This window comes from Parasteatoda tepidariorum, chromosome 2 (genome assembly GCF_982258835.1).
Source record: "Parasteatoda tepidariorum strain Cologne lab strain chromosome 2, Ptep-v5.0, whole genome shotgun sequence".
NCBI classification, from domain to species: domain Eukaryota; kingdom Metazoa; phylum Arthropoda; class Arachnida; order Araneae; family Theridiidae; genus Parasteatoda; species Parasteatoda tepidariorum.
The window spans coordinates 37,926,344-37,947,318 of record NC_141756.1 but is presented as its reverse complement, the minus strand read 5'-3'; the positions used below and the strand labels follow the sequence as shown (position 1 = coordinate 37,947,318).

Sequence of the window (20,975 nt, the reverse complement as noted above, 5' to 3'; positions counted from 1 at the left end):
CAAAGCTCACACAAACTTCTCGGAGTTTTCGTTTTGAAGATGTACTGAATCTTTTTTTAATTCTATTCCACCTTTTTGTCTGTTAAGAGATTTTTCCCTTCAATCAAAACCAGAAGATGATGGGATGGACAAAGCACAAATAGGATGCTTAAAGAAAGCACGAGAGCTAAATTTATAAAATTTGCGAGTGGAATCTCTACCAGCAAACTTAAAACTTCTGAATCTTGGAATAAGCCACTCATTTAAAAACGTTACACTGAACAACGGATGTGGTAATCATTTCCTTTTCTTGATTCCATTAACCAGCAAGATTTTTCTAAATAAAAATAAATTGATTTCTGTTGTGTTAAATAGTGACGACTAAAACACATTACACATGGGTTTAATAAAGCAGATTTTTTGGGATCCAAGTTGAACAGCCCTTTGGAATAAAATTGTGTGGCTAAAGAAGTCTGACATGTACATCGACTTCAACACATAACATTACTTTCCAATTTCTTCAATATATGATTTAATGCCTGCACCCGATGAAAACTGTGAAGATCAATAAAAAATATCAGGATTTAAGTACAACTAAGTTTCAAAGCATAAAAATTTAAACAATATTTATTTTCAAATGTAAAACAAATTTGAAAACAAAAGCAAGTACTGAGAGGGGTATTAGTAAAAATTACACATTTTTTTCTAATAGTTCAAATTGTAAATAACAAATTTTGAAGAAAAAAAATTTTTTTACCCCAATTTTACGTTTTCTCGCCTCCTGCATTTTTTAATTAATACGTCCAATAGAAAAAGTAAAATAGGGATTCCACTGTATAATCTTTTTTTCATAAATGTAGTCTGTGCATACATTTCACAAGCTTGTGAATTAAATGCATGCCTATAATTTCACAAGCACATTTGAGTTATGTCTAATATAAAAATTTCAAAGCTGATTTATGAAAATGTTACTTATAAATTAATGAAATTAGTAAAAGTCGTTATTACAAATTAATACTTTATAATTCTTTGATGTGAAGTAGAAAAGAAAAAAAAAATTATTTTGTTCTTTTAGTAAAAATTATTTTAAATGTTAAATAGAACATTATATTAACAGAGCATTTTTTTTTTTTTTTTAGTTTATTAAATAATTTATTTATTATTTCTAGTGAGAGAAAATCAGAAATTTTAAATGGTTATAAATTATTTAAATATTTTTAAGTGAGAAATTAAACGTCCAAATTATTAAGAATATTTACAAGGCAACAATTTTCTAATAAATTAGTGAAAAACTTTTTTGCATTCCATAATTTATTATGTAATTATGCATAACGATTGTAAAATTTGGTAAACAAGTTTTTCAGCACTTACTTCCTCCAACCCACACAATCTGGAAACTCATAATAAATAATTTCTACCTTGAGAAAAAGAAAAATATTTAAAAAGAGACTGAATATTAGCAGCCAAAAATATAGATCATTACAATTACATTGGAATGCTTTGCATATTTGGTAAAAAAAATTTAAATTTCAATATCTAAAAAAAAAAAACTGAAATAACAAGGTAAGGAACATTAACGGGACAGAAATGTTCTGTTAAAATAAGACAAAACTGAAAAGAGATATGTTTTAATCTAGAACTAATAAAAAAACATTGAATGCAAATTTAGTATGATAAATGTTTTTAATCAACTAAAGAATGTAAGAAATGGGCATGAATAAAATACAATTATTTTCAAATTCAGTCCTTAGATTTTTTATGCTTGTGTGATTTTTTGTGCTTATGACGCTCTCTTGATCTGCTCCTACTACGTTTGTGTTTATGCTTATGCTTTTTGGGAGTCCTGCTTCTGGATCTTGATCGAGAATCACGACCATGTCTTCTGTCATACCCATGCCGTCGAGGAATTTGATCCTTGGTCCCATTTTCAGAATACTTAGGCTCAGGTCTTTCCATCTCACTGAGGATAAAAAATAACTTAAATAAAAATAGCTCTAAATCAGTGTAAAAAATATGTTTTGATGTGGTTAAATGGGGACAATATTATTATTTTTTAGATATGGTATAAATTTAGAAGTTCCTACTATAGCCTATGTTGCATAAGGGATCTCTGAATTTGCCATTATCTCACCATTCTGACAGAAATTTCATTCAATCCATGACAACTAATATAAGTTGAATAAAGATAACTTTCCATAAATGTGCTTATAGCTCACAAATCTAATTTTTATATTAACTTTTTAGACTAATAATATCAAAGTTAAAATTACCATTTTGACATTTCTTTACAAACATTTTTAAGGAAAAGATCTTCGCTAATCATCTCACAAGAATGTGGTAAAAAGAAATAGTGCTATTGGATAATCAGCTAGTAAAGTCATATGGCTGATTATTAAAAAAAATGTTACACTTTTCAATAACTTTTAAAATAATGTGCAACTATTGCTCTTAAAGTTTTGCATATTACAGGGATGAGATTAGCCAAAAGGCAAAAAAGCTGAATTTCCACGATAGTAAATTTTACGCAAGCGCAGCCCTTTAATAATAAATTCCAGACAGTTTAAGGTAATAAATAATGTGTTGACATACAATTGCGTACTAATCTATTATTATAAAAACGACTACATTGATACTTAACATTTAGTGAAAATAAAAATTACCAATTGAAAAAATAAAGCTGGAAATTATATTTTTCCTCAGTTCACATAAGAGACAATTATTACTTGAAAAACTACTTGGTTTAGCAAATTAAAACTACTGAGAATATACATTAATATTTCATTTCTTTTAATAAATACTGTTATGTGATTTATAGCAAATATATCAGTAATATTACTTTTTAAATTATATTGGGAAAAAAAAACTTTAACAATTGACCAGATCCTTATGTTCATGTTATAGTCTAATCTAACTACAGCCCTTTGAAACATATCAATAACAGTGAAGTAGAAATATATAGTTACTCCTTTGCATACGAAAATTGGTATTTTAGTTTGAAAAATTACATGACAATCAGCAACTGTTTAGATAATTGTTTTTTTATTTGATAAGAATTTTGCATTTTATAGCATAAATAACAGCAATTACAAATAAAATTTTGATGATGAGTTAATTAACTCTTTTTCCAACAAAAAAAATTAAATTGAATCCCTTTTTAAGTTATTGCTTTTGTTTCCTACATCTTTTATGTTTGCTATATTTAGTTGTTAGTCCATTTTCAAACATCTTGTGACAAATCCTATTTTTTCTTCTTTGCAAGCACAGAATAATGTAAGTTTTGAATATATTCCCTTCCAGTTTCTCTGATGTTGTAACACTTACATATACATACTAATAATCGTCATTAGAAAAACAGTCACCTTTATAGTAACTAATTTTTAAAAAAAAAATTTACTTCTTACAAGAATCGCGAGAGTTGATCTTAAAATTGCGTGAATATGAATAACAATTATGAATTTTGAAATCACATGAATTTGAAACTAGATATACGATTTTGAAAATGAGAAAATACAAACTGGGATAATAGAATTTTTAAAACGCGTAAATACAAATCCCGATTCATAATTTTTAGATCGCGTAAATACGAATCATGATGCATAATTTTTAGATTGCATAAATAAGAATTATGATGCATAATTCTTAGAATGCGAATCCCAATGCCTTATTTTAAAATCACGTATAAATGAAAATCAATGTTTGATATTATAAGCAGCATGGGCAAATCAAGACATTGAATTTTAAACTTCGCTACGAAGTTTAAAATTCAATGTCGCTTCGAATACGAATCGCTTCATAGGTTTTTAAAAAGGCGTAAATACGAAGCACAACGTACAATATTCAAATCGCGTGAATAAGAATCTCAACACGCAAATATGAAAAGCTATGTTTGATATTAAAATCGTGTGAATAAGAATTGAATATTGGCAGACTTCAGGCTTGGGACCTCGGCTTGTCAGAAACAGCGTTGTTTGAACTCAGGGCTAGTTTGAACTACAAAAATCGGATCTATCTGGAGGGCGGGTAAAAAATTCGGAAAATCTTATCTGCTGCGAGTAAAAGGGGAGAAAATAGCTAAAATAAGTAAGAATGAGAAAGGATTGGTAGCTATGTAGTTTGAATTTTGTGTTTCTCTTTGAAAATGGGTGAATTTTCTGAAAAAGCGGAATACTTATAAAAAAAAGTGAAATTTTTAGAAAAATCTGATTTTTTGATAAAAAAAAGCTGAAATTCAAGAGATAAAAGTAAAAAAAGCGGAAATCAGCTAAAAAGCGGAAAAATCTCATCCCTGATATTAAAGATGCTACGATTATTTTTTACAAATCAAAATACAATCCAAGTTGGCCCTATACCTTCAAAAAGAAGTTGAACAATAAATGACTAACATGACCAAAATATTATAAATCGAAATTTATAAACTTATATGTATGGTAGATCTTTGCAAATTTCTGTGAGACATAGAATTTTTTTTTATCATGCATTGATACAACACCTACAACTATAATAAAGCTTATTTATATGAAAAAAGGTTATTCCCTATTACTGTGTTCTGTTAATAAGAATGCTCTGCGGTTACTCCATCAATTTTTACTATTGCTTAACACTTCCTTGTTAATAATACTTCTAATTTAACAATATTAAACTCTGATTAATATTTAAAATAAATGTGTGAATGTAGACAATATGTTGTTGTCACCATTTTATAACTGATTAATAATGGGTACATTAATATGCAATCTAAAAAGATGTCAGAGAATATAAAAATGTACTTTGCACAAACCTGACCACTACACATAAAAAGTTTAAGATTTTTAGAACCCTGATTTATTTTGATCTTGTTTAACTTTAGCAAAATATCATTATATAACAACTTTAAAAGAGACTTAATCTTTTTATTGCATATCATTTAACAACTCTGCCAAAACTGAACTGAAATCCTTGAAGTGACCCAATTACTTGATGTTTCAACCTACTAAATTTTAATATATAACAAACCTTATTGACTATAAAAAAAATTTATACATGTAGCTTAAGTTTGAATTAGAGCAAGGCATTAAATCAAAACGTAAATTATAAAACAAAGATACCTTAAAGTGTAAAACTATAAAAAAGATACTAAGCAAACATTTAAAAAACTTAAGATAGAATTTTTCAATTAAATATGATGAAATTAAATACAAGGTTTTTCTGTCTATAAGCTAAACCACTTACTTTTCAGCACTTTCTTGTGTTTTAGTGTCAGTAATTTTTTCTATCACTTCCTTCAATTCCTAAGTCATAAAAAAATTTCAGTACATATATTTCACATGTGAACAAACATCTTTAAAATAATCATTAAAATATAATTTCACATAAATAACTCAAACAAAAGTCTCCAAAAACTAGAAAATATAATCATATTTTTAAAACAATTTTAATAATATTAAATTTATAAATAAAACGTGTTATTTTCTTTTCTTAAGTCACATAATTTCAGATTGTTTTTAAAATCATAGCTACTAGAAATCTGGGCTATGCTATATTAAAAAGAATCCTTTTTACAAATATGATAATGTCGTCATCATATATGGCTATGTAGTTTTATTTAAAAAATGTGAATTTGTTTAAATGCCCTAAAGTCAATTTAATTTTAAACATCAAAATTTGTAAATAATATCCAAATAAAGCCTTTTCCTTTCAATATAGCACACAATAAACAATATAGTTAGCAAAAAAAAATAATTTCTTACCTTTTTAATTTACATAAAACTAAAGTGCTTTTGACATTACAATTTTTTGGACCTCATGGAAAACCTTTGTTAGCATAAAAATAATGATTTTCTTAAGCAAAGTGCTTTCAAAAAAGAAATATGAAAACGTTAAAAAATTAACTTAAAATTTTTAAATTGAGAAAAAGTTATTTTGTAATAACAAACTAGCATAGCCAACATACAAATAAGCATAGCTAAAAAAGTGCTGTAACGCTAACATTATTGATTAAGTTATCTTAATTATATAATAAATTATCTTTAAGGTAAGTTTTTTCAAAAATAAAAATTCCAGAGGGTTCTCTTGTATAAAAATAAAAATATCCTAGACTAAAAACTCTTCTTTGAAGCATAAATAAATGGTAAGAAAAATATTTTTAAATATATAATTTTGAAAATATGATCGTTACAATAAATGAGTCACAATAGCAAAAAACCTATTAACTGTTATATCAAAAGTTAATTACAAATTAATAGCTAACAGTAGCCACTCAGAAAAGAGATCCATTATTCAGTAATTTATCAAAAATAGATACAGTGATTTATCGAAATCAAATCTGTCTAATGAACAAAAAAATATTGTCAAGTTTGAAATAATTTAGTGAAACAGAGCATTATAATCTAACTGTGAATGTTTAACAAAATTTAAATTTTTTGCTAAAGTGTACTAATTAAAGAAAGAATACAGAATTTTTAGAATTTAATTTCCACTCTTTTATATTTACATGGAAAAAAAAGAAGTTAAAAGCTATACTCATTAAGAATAGGATTAATAATAATATAAGATTTAAATGAAATTTAAAAGCTAGTAAATAAATAATGGCATGCTAACAGATAAAGTTTAATACTCTTATATTTTTACCAAAATATAAGTAAAGGATGAAATTTAAAGTGTTAAAAAGCACACTATCTTTGAAAATTTGACAAAAATCAAGAGTTTCTTTGACAAATGAATAGTTTGTCTTTTGTTAAATATGTACTGCAATGCTTAAATGAATAATCTCTTTAGTCAGACTCCCGGAACAAACTCATAACCCCTAGCTTTCATATTTAACCAGCAGCATTGCACAAAAACCAACTAAACTACAGAGGGGCTCCTCATGTGCGTGTTACATCAAATTACTGCAGCTGTGACGCTAGAATATAAAAGTTAAAATTAACAAATATTAAATGCTTGAAAACTAAAGAATTCATACTTCAGTGTAGGATTTCTTAGTTATATGAACATTCTTAGCTCGATAAGATTGGCGCCTACGCTTGTAATCCCTCTGTTCAGCAAGAATTTCTAGATGTGTCTTTACCTTGTCCCCTAAAATAAACAATTTCACTTTTCAAAAGAGTATGAGTTTTCTGTCATAAAATAAAATAAATTGGTATTAGATTTAGAGGTATTTTGAAACACTAGAACTGCTAATTAAATGCCAAATTTTATGACAAAAAGAATAAAAAAACTGTTTTAAAAAATTATATACTGAAAATAACTATGTATCATTACATACCCTGGTCATTTTTTGTTTCAAAGTCAAACATTAAATCTTCTAATGGAACATTTGTAGGCTGTTTCACTAATTTGCCTTCTTCAACAATGTGATCATATATAGCTAATCTTTGCTCAGGATTTGATTCTGTAGTCCATCGGTCAATTGTCTTAGGACTGCTGAGATTCTCAAAGTTTTCTACAAAAAAAAAAGTGTGCGCATGAGAAAAACAACTTGAATTTTCAGTTATATTATAATTTATTTGTTATTAAAAGAAAAACATGCAATCCAATTTTTTTCAAACATATTAAATAATAAGATAATTTAAAAACTTTACAAGATATTTTTATCATTAAATATCTAATTTATTATAAACTTTAAACAAACGGAACATCTTTATTTACACTTTATATGGCATATTCAATGACAAACCCAAGAAGAGCTTATTAATAAAGCTTTACGTTTTTTTACCACTTTCACTAAATTACATAAACTTAATACAAAACAAGATTTAAGCTATTCTTTTTTTAGCCCATGATACTTAAACTGAGTTTTAAAAGTTTATGCCACAATTACGGATACAGCATTTTAAAAAACTTAGACGTAAATGAGGCATAAAAGTAAATTTTATCAATTAAATTTTCCAAATATGGATAGTTAGAAATTTTGTAAATAAATTATAAATACAAAACAATTAGGAATTGGATTACTAATAATCAAATATAAATCGTTCGCTTAATTTATAGCTAAATCTAATATTTGGTATTCAATTTCTTTATAGAATAACAAGCATAAATAAATACAGGGCAAAAAATACAGCTATGTTCCAACATGAATATATAATCAGAATCATGATCTCATAAATTAGCATTTTAATTTGCAATGAAAATTAATAACAGCATGATAATAAAAGACTATTATAGTTCTTAGTAACATTATTTCAAATCTTGGATGTTCAGAATTCTGGAAAATATTCAAGTTATGAAAAAAATTCAAAAAGTTATGAATTAAAACATTTAAAAACTCTAAAACTGTTGAAAACATTATATAATAGCAGCCAAATGTAGAAATCATGAAACATAGTAACAGATGTTGCAGATTATTATGTATTTCTCCATTTTGTTAAAATAAAATAAAAAATCAGGAGTGGTAAATATTTCTTTATCATGATTCACATTCCTAATCATTCAAATTGTTTTTTTAGTCTGTGATTTCTAAACTATATATAAATTTTAAATTGCATATTTCTTTGTGTGTATACTTTATATTCACCTTCTATTTAGAGCAAATGTTGTGCACAGTTAAAGATGAATTTTAAATTTAAATACTTCTTTGCGTGGACATTTTATATTCACCTGTTATTAAGAGCAAATTGTGTGCCTTCAATGACATTTTATCAAACTTAGCTTCGAAGAAAAACTACTTAGTCTGGTTACTATGACAATTCAGCAAAACAGTAAAAAACACTGGTTTAATTAATATTGTCTCCTTATGCCATAATGACATTTAAATGTATATGAAAATTAAAACATTTATGATATGAATTGAAGAAGTGGATTAAATATTAAACTGAATGGCAGAAGACCTTGAATAAGAAATACTGTGCCAAACAAAAATGATCAATGATAACAAAATAGGGAAACTGCTTTTTTTTTTTTTTTTAAATAAGTGAAATAAAAAAAAGTCTGACACCCAAAGAATAACAGTATATGGATTAAAGATTACAGGTGCCCAAAATCATAAAACTTGCATTGGCATAAAAACAGGGCAGACACACAGAGGAGTGTCTGCCTTTGATATTTAAAAATAGCATAACCATTTGACACTTACCAAAAAACTTCATTCAATTATTTACCATTTTGATTTGAATAAAATATAAATATCCTTAAATTACGCTGCAGTCTACAAAATCAACTTGAGAAGTGCCATTTTCAAGTTCCTTTAGCGAGATAATAGGGAAATAAAACATTTTTATTGATTTCCAGTGTTTTTAAAATTTTAAATAAAAAGGATTAATGATTTTGTTTTAAAAGTGTGGGTTTTTAGAAAGCTTCCTGAATCAGCCACAAAGAGCTCCTAAATTTTTTAATAAATTTAGAAATTTAAGAGGATTGCGTACCTTTTTGTGTTCTATTCTTATTGCTAAATCTATCGGGAAAAGGCAAATTTTAAGACACAATATCTGATAAATTGTAAATAATTTTTAATCTTCCATTTTTTTAATATAGTTAAATTTTTTAATATAAAATTTAAATAATAATTTATGAAATTTTAATTCTGCTGAAATAACATTAAACCAAGTTTTATATTAAAATAAACATGATGTACTATTTCTTAACAATTTACTCTTTAATAAGAAAATACAGTTCATGTTAATTAGTCAAATAAATTTCGGGCACATAAAAATAAAAAGCATTATAACATTCAAAATGAAAAAGGATATATTAATTTATATAGAGGATACAAAATCATATTTTCCACGATTTAGTCATCAGTGAAACATACCTGGACACTGAAACAAGAAGAGAATAGAATTCACTTTCAAATTTTAGACTGAAAACCCAATATTGCAAAAATGATTACTTGTTTTAAATATAAGGTGTAAGCAAGTAAATTTTACAACTTTGACATGCATAAAATAAAAAAGCTAAACAAAATTACTTTCTCAAACAGCACATGCATTTTTAGATGTATGAAGTTTTTGTAATTCTTTCTTCATTTTTTTAAATAACCTATTTATTTTCATTTGTTGTTTTATGTTTTTTATGTGTAGCTTTATATTATTGCATGTGTTATTTGAGGCAGAAATAAAACTTCAAGCATGGCTATTACAAAGACATTTAATATAGCTATATAATTTGTTTTAGATATTGTTGAAGGTCAAAATTGTTAAATTAGTTCTTATACAACCTGTACAACAAAATTTTAAAGCAAACGTAAAAAATAATTTTGTGAGCGGATATAAAGAGGAAACTTAAATTGCAAAATTGTTGTTACAGTACTTAACAATAAATAACCAAATAATTGCTTAAAAAATACATTCAACAATTCAAGCTTTTACTGGCTAATGTAAGGGAAATGGAGAAAAAAAAATTTAAATCAATAAAATGACCTTTATAACAGTGAATTAATAGGAATATAACTTTTTTCATCCTGAATCTTATTTGTATAATAAAAAATATGACTAATAATACAATATAAATAAATATAAAATAAATTTTGAAAAGAGAATAGACAACATCCAAATAAAAAATTAATATTTATTCTTTGTTTTTTAATGCATGAACATGTAGTTCAATGAATTAACATTTAAAGAATGTATTTCACCTTGTCTCACCTTATTGCGGGGGTGGCGAACCTTTATTCACCAACGTGTCATTTTCTCTAAAAAATTGTTTAATGAGGTCATAGACGTGCCATCAAATAATTTTGACGGCAATTTTGAAAATAATAATACTAAATACTATCAACTCAAAACTCTTTATTTACATTGAAAAAAAAAATACATTTTGCAATGTCGCAGTTATACACGTAATTCAACTTAAAGTAACATCAGTGTAACTTCTGTTGTAGCAGATTCTGTTGTCCTAATATAAGTTGTTGTCCTAATATGACCAATAACTTATATTAGGTTGTAAAATATTAGTTTAAGCAGGACTGTTGATTTTTTTTTTGCTAGTTATTTACTGTTAGCATGTTTTTTACAGTTATTAATTTTTAATTTTTTTATTAATAATTGTTTATTATTTTGTTTGTTTTTTGTGAATTTGTATTTAATTGTTACATATGCTTCACAGCGTAATAACATTTGTGTAATAACAATTAATAGTGTAACAACAATTGTGATCGGTGGAGTGCTCAAAATATTGTGCCGTGTGCCATAAATGGCACGCGTGTCATTGGCTCGCCATCCCTGCCTTATTGTATTTCACCTTATTCAAGAGAGTTATTTCATTACTAATCAAGCAATTATTATTTATCAAATTTATACAAAAATATTACTACTATTAACCAAGGTACAAAAACATGCAACCAATTTACACCTTGCTAATCTTTTATTGGATGGAAAAAAAAGTATACATACGTTTATCATATGTTATCAGTCCTTTACTCATCAAGACACTAAGTTGTTTATTTTTATCTGCAAAAAAAAAGTAAAGCTAATGTTATTATATATATAGATGTTCTGTAATCACCGCCTAATACATATAATTTCAAATCCTTGTCAATTTTTTAAGAAAATGAAGTAAAAAAAGTACGCACACAAGGGGTTACAAATTATTATTTAAGAAAGAAAAAATGCTGCCAAAATATGTCAATTTGCGATTGGGAAAGGGAATTTCTTAGATTTCTATAGCTTTTTTCTTTTTCCATAGTTAAATATTAATTTGTGGCCCCTAATATGCAGAAACTTTTATAACTTTTTACATGTAACTTTTTTTACAGAAAGGATATCAAAAGTACATAAGTATGGACAGTCGTTATAAAAACACCCTGTATATATATATATTTACTTTCTAATTTTCTAGTAAATTATTTCCTTTATACAACATAAAATTTCTCAACTGTAATAATAACTAAGACTTGGTTCTGCAAACTGCTTTAAGTCTGGAAAGGAAATTAGTTTAATATTTTCTGTAGCTAACTGCCTGGAGCTAACTCTTTATCTATTTATTTACAAATTGAGATAAATTTGCTTGGAAAGAGAATGAATTTCCACCACAGCCAGTTTTCAGCCAGTGGGAAGTCATGGAGGTTAAGGTAGGTTGGGGGTTAGAATGGCAGAGTTCCGATAAAGTGAGACAGACATTCTAATTTTTTAAAGACCCGAAATTAAGTAGACTACAAGCAAATTTCTATCTCAATCAATTTTTAACAGGCCACGGAGTGTTTGGAGAACACCAATATAATTTATTCCACAAAACTCTAGAATGTAATTACTGTGGTGAATACCAATCTGTTGACCACTTGTTAATGACTTGTTCTCAATTCCGGGGCAATCACTTTAATAATATTAGTCAACATCAATGCCATGCTAACATGACTTGCAGAAATATCATAAAAAAGATTATTAAACAAACTTTACAGGATGTATTGGGGGATGGTCTTTAATGGTCTCGGAACCTGCTCGATCCAGCTTGGATGTCTCAATTTTTCTTATAGTTTTGTAACTTTTATTACGTTTTCTAAAAACTCTTCTATTTTTACTTGCTCCAATTTTATTGTAATTACTTTTGTACTACTTAATTGGTTTTAAAAGTACTGTTTTAACATGTTATACTATGTTGTTCTTTTGTAAATTTTACATGTTTATCTTTTAAATTGTTCTTTTAACTGACACTTTTAATATTTTGCTGTTTCAATGTTTTATCACCTTACATGATTTTTGCTGATCAGCGACGGCCATGTTCAAGGGCTGTTTGCCATGTCTGATATGTATTTTGTATTTTATGTTTGTACAATTATTTAGATTTTTTTTTATTTTAATAAACATTTACCTGTATGGCCTAAATAAGGTCGGGTCGGGGAAAATTTTCCATTGAGGTTAAGGTAAAGATCATAGAAAGGAGAAGAAATTTAGCTCTCTGAATACGTAACTAGCGGGCAGCTGTTCTGTACGATATGCTGTACCAGAAAAATAACTTACAGAGAGAACAAGATACTCAGCAGGGTATCATTTGTACTATTCAACACATAAACATAAAAAGCAAATTGACAGTCAGGATCTATAACACCTGAACGGGTTGTTGGTTGGGTGCACTGCATCCATCATTTTATAATTTAATTCTATTGCAAACCATGCAGGCAGATACAATTAACATGGATGATATTCTCAAAGCAATATCTTAATAAATGGTATAGTACTGTTAATAAATAATGCTAAAAAGTAGAAGCAGACTAACAATAAATAAAAAGAAAAGAATCCTACTCCTCCCTAAACCAAGCAGTGATTTGGGAGAAGTGGGTGTTTAAAGAAGAGCCTCTTATGAAGAGCTTAGTCCCAAATAGTAACTGTAATTGTAAGAACCAAGTCAAATGTAACTGGAAATCTCACTTTATTCTCTTTACAGATAAAAAATTTTTTAAATATAACAGTTACCATTTAGCGAATTTAAAAAAAAAAAAATCTTATTACACTAGCCTTTATCTTAATTTGTCAAAAATAAATCGAAATTCTCAGAATAAAATATAATTACTTTTAAAAAATCAATTCGCAAAATAGAATTATAATTTTTAAATAAAACATACTAATATACTAAACTAAATAACAATCTGTGGAAACCAATAAGAAAATCAAAATAAGAAATAAATTTACCAAGCACAAGCATTTGAAACTAAAATTAGTCTATGCAGCATTTAAATTTAAAAAAGTCTCAACATTTAATGAAACAAATATTTGACCTTGAAAATAAAATTTTAAATAAATTTCAATTACTTCAGATTTGAAGTGAAAATAAGATTTATGTGCATGGAGAACTTGAACATGATGATTTCTTAATTTTTAACATTCTGAACATAGATTATTAAGACAAGTTTGGGCAATTTTTTCAGCTTGTAACTAATATTGAATATCAGGCAATACATTTTACTTTTTGGTATTTCAAAATTATTACCAAAATCGCAACAAAACTGAAGATTAATCACTTTTCTTTCCTTCTTTCTTTTTTTTCTGATAATTACATAAACTTAGATTTTAGCAATTTTATACAATTTTTTGAGACTTTTTACTTTGTTTTCATACATAAAAAAATCAGAGGAGGCGTCAATACATTTCTCTTTTCCTCTTAATTCTTTTATTAGTTTTGTATTTAACATTCATTTATAACTTTAATAAAAATTGCATGTCAATTTTTTTTAATATAGGTACTTTAAACACTATTAAATGCTCTATGTAAGCTTATGAGGAAAATGTTTCAGGCTGAAAATTTTGTTTAATTGCAGGGGAATTTTTTTATGTTTTTTAAAGGCATTTTTTCTATTTTCAAATGCAGTTTTAAACACATGACATTTAAAAAAGTTTAATAACTTTTCAGAAAAAAATTTGACTTTATTTATCAAGGCTGTATTATTTTCATCATATCCGCAAATAAGGAAATTTAAATAATGTTTACAAAATCATACCAACAGATACAGACACAACTGATGGTGCATTTTGATAAAAGAAATCTGAATCAGGAAGCTGCTTATCCTGTAAAAAAGAAACTATTATTGAACATAGAGAAAAGTAGCATTTAAATGAAATATTAAACTAAATCTCATGGAAAGAAAAAACTGAAAACTGTACTTAGTAGATAACATATGAAACAGAAAAAGGAACACAACAGTTTAATATAACTAAAATGCGAAAAAAATAAAAAGTAACTAAGGATTTGAGTAAAATAATGCTAAATTTTTGAAGCAAAAAAAAAAAATCTTTGTTAATTACAAATGAGAAAATATAAATCATATTTTTGTGATTAATAGAATTTTTTAAATAGTTTATGAAATGCAATCCACTTCAAAAGGTGAACTAAAAGTTTTATAAATTGCATAATATAAACTACTTAAAATAATTTATATAACACAATTTTAATACTATATTTTAATACAGTTCAAAAATAATCAATTTTAAACAATTAAACTTGCATCATTAATCTTTCCTTCACTTTACTGATAAAAACTATTCGTAATAAACACAGGGTATCTGCTACATTTTAGATTTTCAAATTCATGACTTTCCATGACTGATTCCAAGAATTTTTCATGACTTAATGAAGTTACTATTTTCTCCGACAAAAGCACGACAATAAATTTAAAAAAGCATTATAATAGCATTAATTGAAATGATAAGTATAACCAAAACTGTTATACTTTGCATCTTCATATTTATAGATTTTATATTTAAAAAACAAAGTAAAGAAAGAGTTAAAGCAATAAAATAGCTGAAAAGCAAATACAAAAGCAAATAATTTTCTTTTTTCTGCAGAATTATATTCTGAAGATACTTTTATTGTTCATCGGAAAGGAAAGAAATACCCCTGATTTTTCTGTTCTTATTTCGGAATAAAAAATAAACAAATAACAACGAAAATTCTGAAATCACAGAAGTTTAAAAGATAATTTGCTCTAGAAATGATGTTTTTTCTTTCATTTTTTGAAAGAACTCCATAATTTTAAAAGAACTTGATAAAAACATTTCATACTTTAATAAAATATGACTGCAAGTAGGGATTTTGTTACAAATTCAGATATTTGGAAAACCATGAAATGGGGGGATAAATTCTACTTTAAAAATTAGATTTTTTGGTGACCTAAATCCATGACTTTCCATGATTTGTTTAAAAAAATAGTTAAAATCATGACATTTTATGACAAATTTTGTTCAATTCTGAAATTCATGACTTTCCATGATTTCTCATGACTTTCCAGGTGAGCAGATATTCTGTAAACAGTATAAAACACTACTGGTAAAAAAATTAATATGGTGGAGGCTATATTGCTGATCCAGGAGACAAATAATTGTTTGATGGTGGTCTAAGTCAAGTTGTTTACAGATCCCGAAATAACAGACCGTCATTAGTTTCAAGCCCTGGATAATTATGAAAATTAGTAACTTTTAAGAAAAATTATATGTTTATGATTAATAGCATAATAATAATTAACAGCATGTATTAAATGAAAAGATTCAACATAACCGTGGAGTCTATTTTTATTTTTGTGTATCTGCTAAAACAATGATTAAAGATTCATATATTTTTAAGGTATTTTGAAGGTTTCCAATATCTTTATATTGGAAACGCATTTAATTTATGAGTAACTTAAATATGTGTTTAGCATTATACATTATTTTTTGCCTGTTTAATGTCTTTAATTAACAGTTTTGAGTCTATTTTTAAGAAATGTGTTGCATACTGGTAACAAAATTCTTTCTTGAAAGATAGCATTTTATATAGATGTGCCATTTTTTTATTATTACTATTATTATAAAATGCATGTTTTTTGTTGATAAAAAATAATTGTAACACAAGTGGACTTTGAATTTAACAGGTTGCAATATTTGAGTCTGTTTTCAGCATGTAACAAAAGCGTCTCAAATAAGAAAAATGCCAAAACCAAATAGTAAGAAAAAATTACAAAACATTGGTTGCAGGTGCATAACAAATCAATTCCAATTTTAGAAAAACACTCCTATTCGAAATTTTTGTTTAGAATATCCATTTTCATAAACATGCTTAAATATAATTTGCATTTTTTTTTTCTCTCCTCCGTACCTATTTCTGTTGAAAATAAAATGCATTGCACTCATTTATATTATTTATTTTATAAATAAAGGAATTCTTTGCATTTTTTTTAAAAAAAATTAACCAAAAAACAGTAAAGTCTTATTGAGAAATTTTGCTTGGACCTCAGTGGTACTAGACATTAGACAGTTGCGCCTATCTTCCTTCTCACTTGAGCGTGGGTTTGAAGCATAGGTAATCTTAACTTTACTTCCATTTTACAAACATTCCGGTTTGCTCTAACATTTTTTACCTTTCATAAACAGAATAATGTTATCAGATACTTTTCAAATATTTTCTAGAAAGAGAAAAGAATGCCTTCATATGAAGAATTTTTTTAAATTTAGTATGTAACCATTTAATACTATAACAAATAAAAATTTTAAAAAGATTTTTTTTTAATCTTATTTATTCTTCCAGTAAAAAAAATATTTGAAAGAAAAAACATCATTTTAAAAAATTTATTTGTTTGAAAATTAATGCATGCTTACAAATTCATCTTCAACATATCCTTCCTTTAACCATGAACATTTCTCTCTGTGTTTGAATAGTGAAGATTTTGGTATCCAATGATCTGGATTATGAGAACATTGTACTTTCTCCTAAAATAAAAATAAGTAATGCTGCTTATTAGAAGAAATCAGTATGAGGAAAAATAATCCTAAATAATATACATATAATTTCATATATAAATAGTAATTTAATTGGCTCCACCAAATTAGGATATTTGAAGATATACAGCAACTCGACCACACAAAAACATCAAGCTATGCTGAATTCTAGGCACAAATCCGCAATCATTGATGTTCTTATCATACACATTGTTTAATAGTCACATACAATTAAGAGAACAACGAATTAGTTGGGGAAAAAAGAAGGCCAGAAGGAGTCCGTCATTCAAATAGACAAAAAAACCAGATGGACATACTTCCATACACATAAAAAAAAATTTTTTTTTTTTTTTAAAGGAGGATAAAAACTTAAAATTTAAATGCTATCATTATTTCAAATACTTAATATTTTCTTTAACTATTAGTTTCCTTCAGTAAGTAATTTAAATCTATTTGAATTAGAACTAATAAATACATTTCAGAATGAATAGTACACTTAAAATATTATAAGTTTTATAAATCCCTAGACTTTGATACATCAGCAGACAATCACTTTAAAAATAACACTTGGAAAATGAATCTATTTTTTGAAAGCTTTCAAAGTACTAATATATAAGTTTTAAGGGAAATAAATGTTTGTCCTTTTGAAATTTTTATATCAATTTAACAATATAATAAGCTTTTATTTTGGCTTCTCTTGTTAAAAAGATATCTATGATATAACTTTGAGACAGGGCAAATAAAGATTATATAATCTTCTGGCAGTTTTGTAACAGTGTAAATTTGGAAAAATGATTCTTCTCTGCTTATATTTCTCCTGTTTAACAAAATAGTAAAATTATACTCCATTGCAAGTTAATAAAATTGCGGTATAGAAGTAATCATCCGTGACTACATATAGTTCAGTTTTATTTCGCTATCAAATTATACAAATATACTTCAAAACAATATAAAAATTTCTAAAATTTAATAAAATTGCGGTATAGAAGTAATCATCCGTGACTACATATAGTTCAGTTTTATTTCGCTATCAAATTATACAAATATACCTCAAAACAATATAAAAATTTCTAAAATTTAAGCACGTCAGACAGAAATTCAATTCATCCTACCTTTTACGAAATATATCATAGAATTATTAAAAAAAGTTTATAGTTTCGTAGTCTTATTGGAATCAAGACTTGATGACATGTTTCAATAAATAAGGAGAACATTTGTTCTTGAAAAAGAAAGAATTATATGAAGGGGCAAGAGCATTAGATCTGATTGGACCACTGAAAATAGTGTGTCTTATTTTGAGATGCTCTTAACAAATCAAATGTGAGATAAAGAATTTTTCATTTTCTTTCGCAGTTGAAGAAAATCGTCTGTAAGAAATAATTTTTATTATTCTTTCATTAGTTTCTTTGAATGCAAACAAAAAGATGTGTATTTCTTATGACTTCTTTTAGATATCATTTTTGATAATTTTTATTACTTTTTAATAGATTATTGAATAAGTTTTGTTTCCCTCATTTCACACGAATCAAGGAATCAAGCAAAAAGAAGGCTCTGTGGCATCATTTTAAGAGTTAGCAACACTGATATACATTCGAGCTGGGAGCTCAGCATCCATTTGATTGCACTTAGATGCAAACAGGTTCTCTCAATAGGGATAATGGTTTTTTTTTTTTAACTTGCAACAGGGTATAATCTAAAAGCAAATTTCTGTGTATAGGGAGCTTCCCAGAACCTAGGCAAGGTAAGATAAATTTCTATCTTAGTTTTCATAACTGCACTGGTAAGGAAGCTCTAGTAATTGAACATGGCAATCTCCATTTTGAATTTAAAACATACATTTTATAATGTCATTAAAGCATTAATATTCAATGTTTTTTTGATTGTTTTTTAATTTGTAAATTTTCTTTTTAGAATTAGATTTATTACTACAAATTGTTCATATCTCAGAGACTTTTCTTTACAGCACAATTAAAATTTCGAATTTTACCTCTTACTTTTTCTCAATTCTTCACAGTGAAAAAAGTGCACACAAACATGTTTAGAACTACAGTCAAAGCCATAGTGAACACGGCTTATAGTGAACGAAATGTTCGGTCCCGTGCCTTGCTATACACGTATAATGTTATTTTTTGTGGATATAGTGAACCAAAAAAGGCAGAAAGTTGGATAGAATGAACTTTTTTCTCTCTTCGACTGATTTTTTCCTTAATTTTTTTGTAATAATTTTGAAATCTCTAGTTCAAAATAAAGACATATACAGATTTTTAAAACCATCTATATTGGAGAATGTAGCAAAAATTATCTGAGAGTCGGGGTGTTTCCATTTCTGATGTTGAGCATTGCTCATCAGTTAAAAATTATTTTTTTTTTTTTTGTACACAAGACGAAGAGTAATGAAAAATAACAAATCTTTTGCTACTACATAACATTTTTCAGCCATTTATTTGAATAATGTGTAATAAAAGGGAGGAGTTTGGGAACCATTAGTTAAATTGCCTGCTTAACGGATATAGTTAACTCCCGGTTATAGTGCACCAAAATTTCGGTCCCTTGAAGGTTCACTACATTTATTGACTGTATTTTAAGTTGCTCAAAACTTATTAAAAGATGTAAATACTCTGTACTCATAAAAATATACTTTTTTTCTTAGAGCATTCTTTTAAAAATTTTATTTAAATTTACTTTTTATTCAATTTTTTTGCTATTATTTTAGTCCAACAGCTTAAAAATATATGGTTTACAAATTTAACTAGACACATCATAACTATTCAATTAAACTTGCTCTTTTTGGAGAGATTTGCTTTTCCGCACCTACGCCAATAAAAATTCACAAATTTTGGCGACAACTTAGCAACAGCTTGCGAAAAACTAAAAGAATAAATCTCAGAAGAATATAAACCGTAGCCATCCTCAGGGAATTCTTGTAATTTTTGTTTTTTCAAATTCTAGCCAGTAAAAAAAAAATTTTTTTTTTTTGACACTTTGGGGATTATAGATACAGAAACATTCCCGGGATACGGTTAAGTGTGCATTTATAGTCCAAGAAATTCTATAGTAGATTCAGTTGTGAGTCTGAGTGGCAGTGCTTCGCACTCTCTTGTAACAGGTCCCGGTTGACTCAGATTTCCTCCTCTCAGTGAAGCGATAACATGAGAACCAAGCATGCTTAAAACTAAACACCTGGGGTTCTGCGCTCAGCTGACCACCCAACTTAAACATCTGTTTTTGCATCCCAGAGCCCAAAGTCAAGAAAACTGAGATGGACACAGTAGCAATTTCGCTTACATGTCTTGTCACGCCACCAAGTTTAATTTCAGTTTTATATTGAATTGCAAATGTAAATTAGAGCTGGATGAAACCTGGATTACCTAAAGTTAAAACATCAATTAACTTTAAGAAATCGAGGTTTTTTATGCACAATTTATCTATTTATTATATATAATTTATTATTATTATGCACAATTTATAGATTAATAATAATAAAAGAAAGTAAAATGAAAATATAATCAACAACTTCGGCTGTTAAAGATTCTTCGTCCCAATTTAAAGGTGTAATCACATTGCTTAGAATCTTGACTTTGTCAGCTATAAAATTTTCAAGATCTTTTATAACACTCTGCCTGTCATTAAACGTCATTTTTCGCACTTAAAATTAATTACATACATCAACCTATTATTTTTGGTTATTTATGAAATTTTGTTTGTTTAGAATTTTTTGAAAGCGCCTTTAGCTACTTATTTCATTGCTATATTCAATCTGTTTAATAATACTTTAAAATAAATTTGTTAATTAACATTTATTGCGATTATTAGTTAATTATCATTTAATAAGACTTGTTAAAACTTTAAAAAATTCAATCCATTGCGGAATGGATTCAATTGAGTAAGTTCAAAAGATTCCAT

At 26.7% G+C, this 20,975-nt stretch overlaps 1 protein-coding gene across 2 annotated transcripts; it reads right to left on the bottom strand.

Annotated features, from left to right (window-relative positions):
• Window positions 1-1,643: 1,643 nt before the first annotated feature.
• On the bottom strand, window positions 1,644-20,816 carry LOC107436942 (U11/U12 small nuclear ribonucleoprotein 48 kDa protein). 2 transcript variants are annotated; one of them, XM_043049862.3, is made up of 8 exons: window positions 20,584-20,816; window positions 16,953-17,063; window positions 14,324-14,390; window positions 11,286-11,342; window positions 7,223-7,399; window positions 6,920-7,032; window positions 5,188-5,246; window positions 1,644-1,939 (listed from the first exon to the last, which is right to left on the bottom strand). In XM_043049862.3, exons 1-8 carry the CDS (start codon window positions 20,707-20,709, stop codon window positions 1,720-1,722), a joined length of 930 nt encoding a protein of 309 aa, XP_042905796.2. In that variant the 5' UTR covers window positions 20,710-20,816; the 3' UTR covers window positions 1,644-1,719. The 2 variants fall into 2 exon arrangements, with proteins under 2 accessions (XP_042905796.2, XP_042905803.2); XM_043049869.3 differs by having other exon boundaries at window positions 20,587-20,816.
• Between the last annotated feature and the right edge of the window lie 159 nt (window positions 20,817-20,975).

Excerpts from the sequence above, each read along its gene's own strand:
- LOC107436942 (XM_043049862.3), bottom strand. The coding sequence starts at position 20,709 with ATGACGTTTAATGACAGGCAGAGTGTTATAAAAGATCTTGAAAATTTT. Across the intron at positions 14,391-16,952 it reads GATATGTTGAAGATGAATTT|GATAAGCAGCTTCCTGATTC; the intron begins GTAAGCATGCAT and ends TCTTTTTTACAG. Across the intron at positions 11,343-14,323 it reads AGTTGTGTCTGTATCTGTTG|ATAAAAATAAACAACTTAGT; the intron begins GTATGATTTTGT and ends TTTTTTTTGCAG.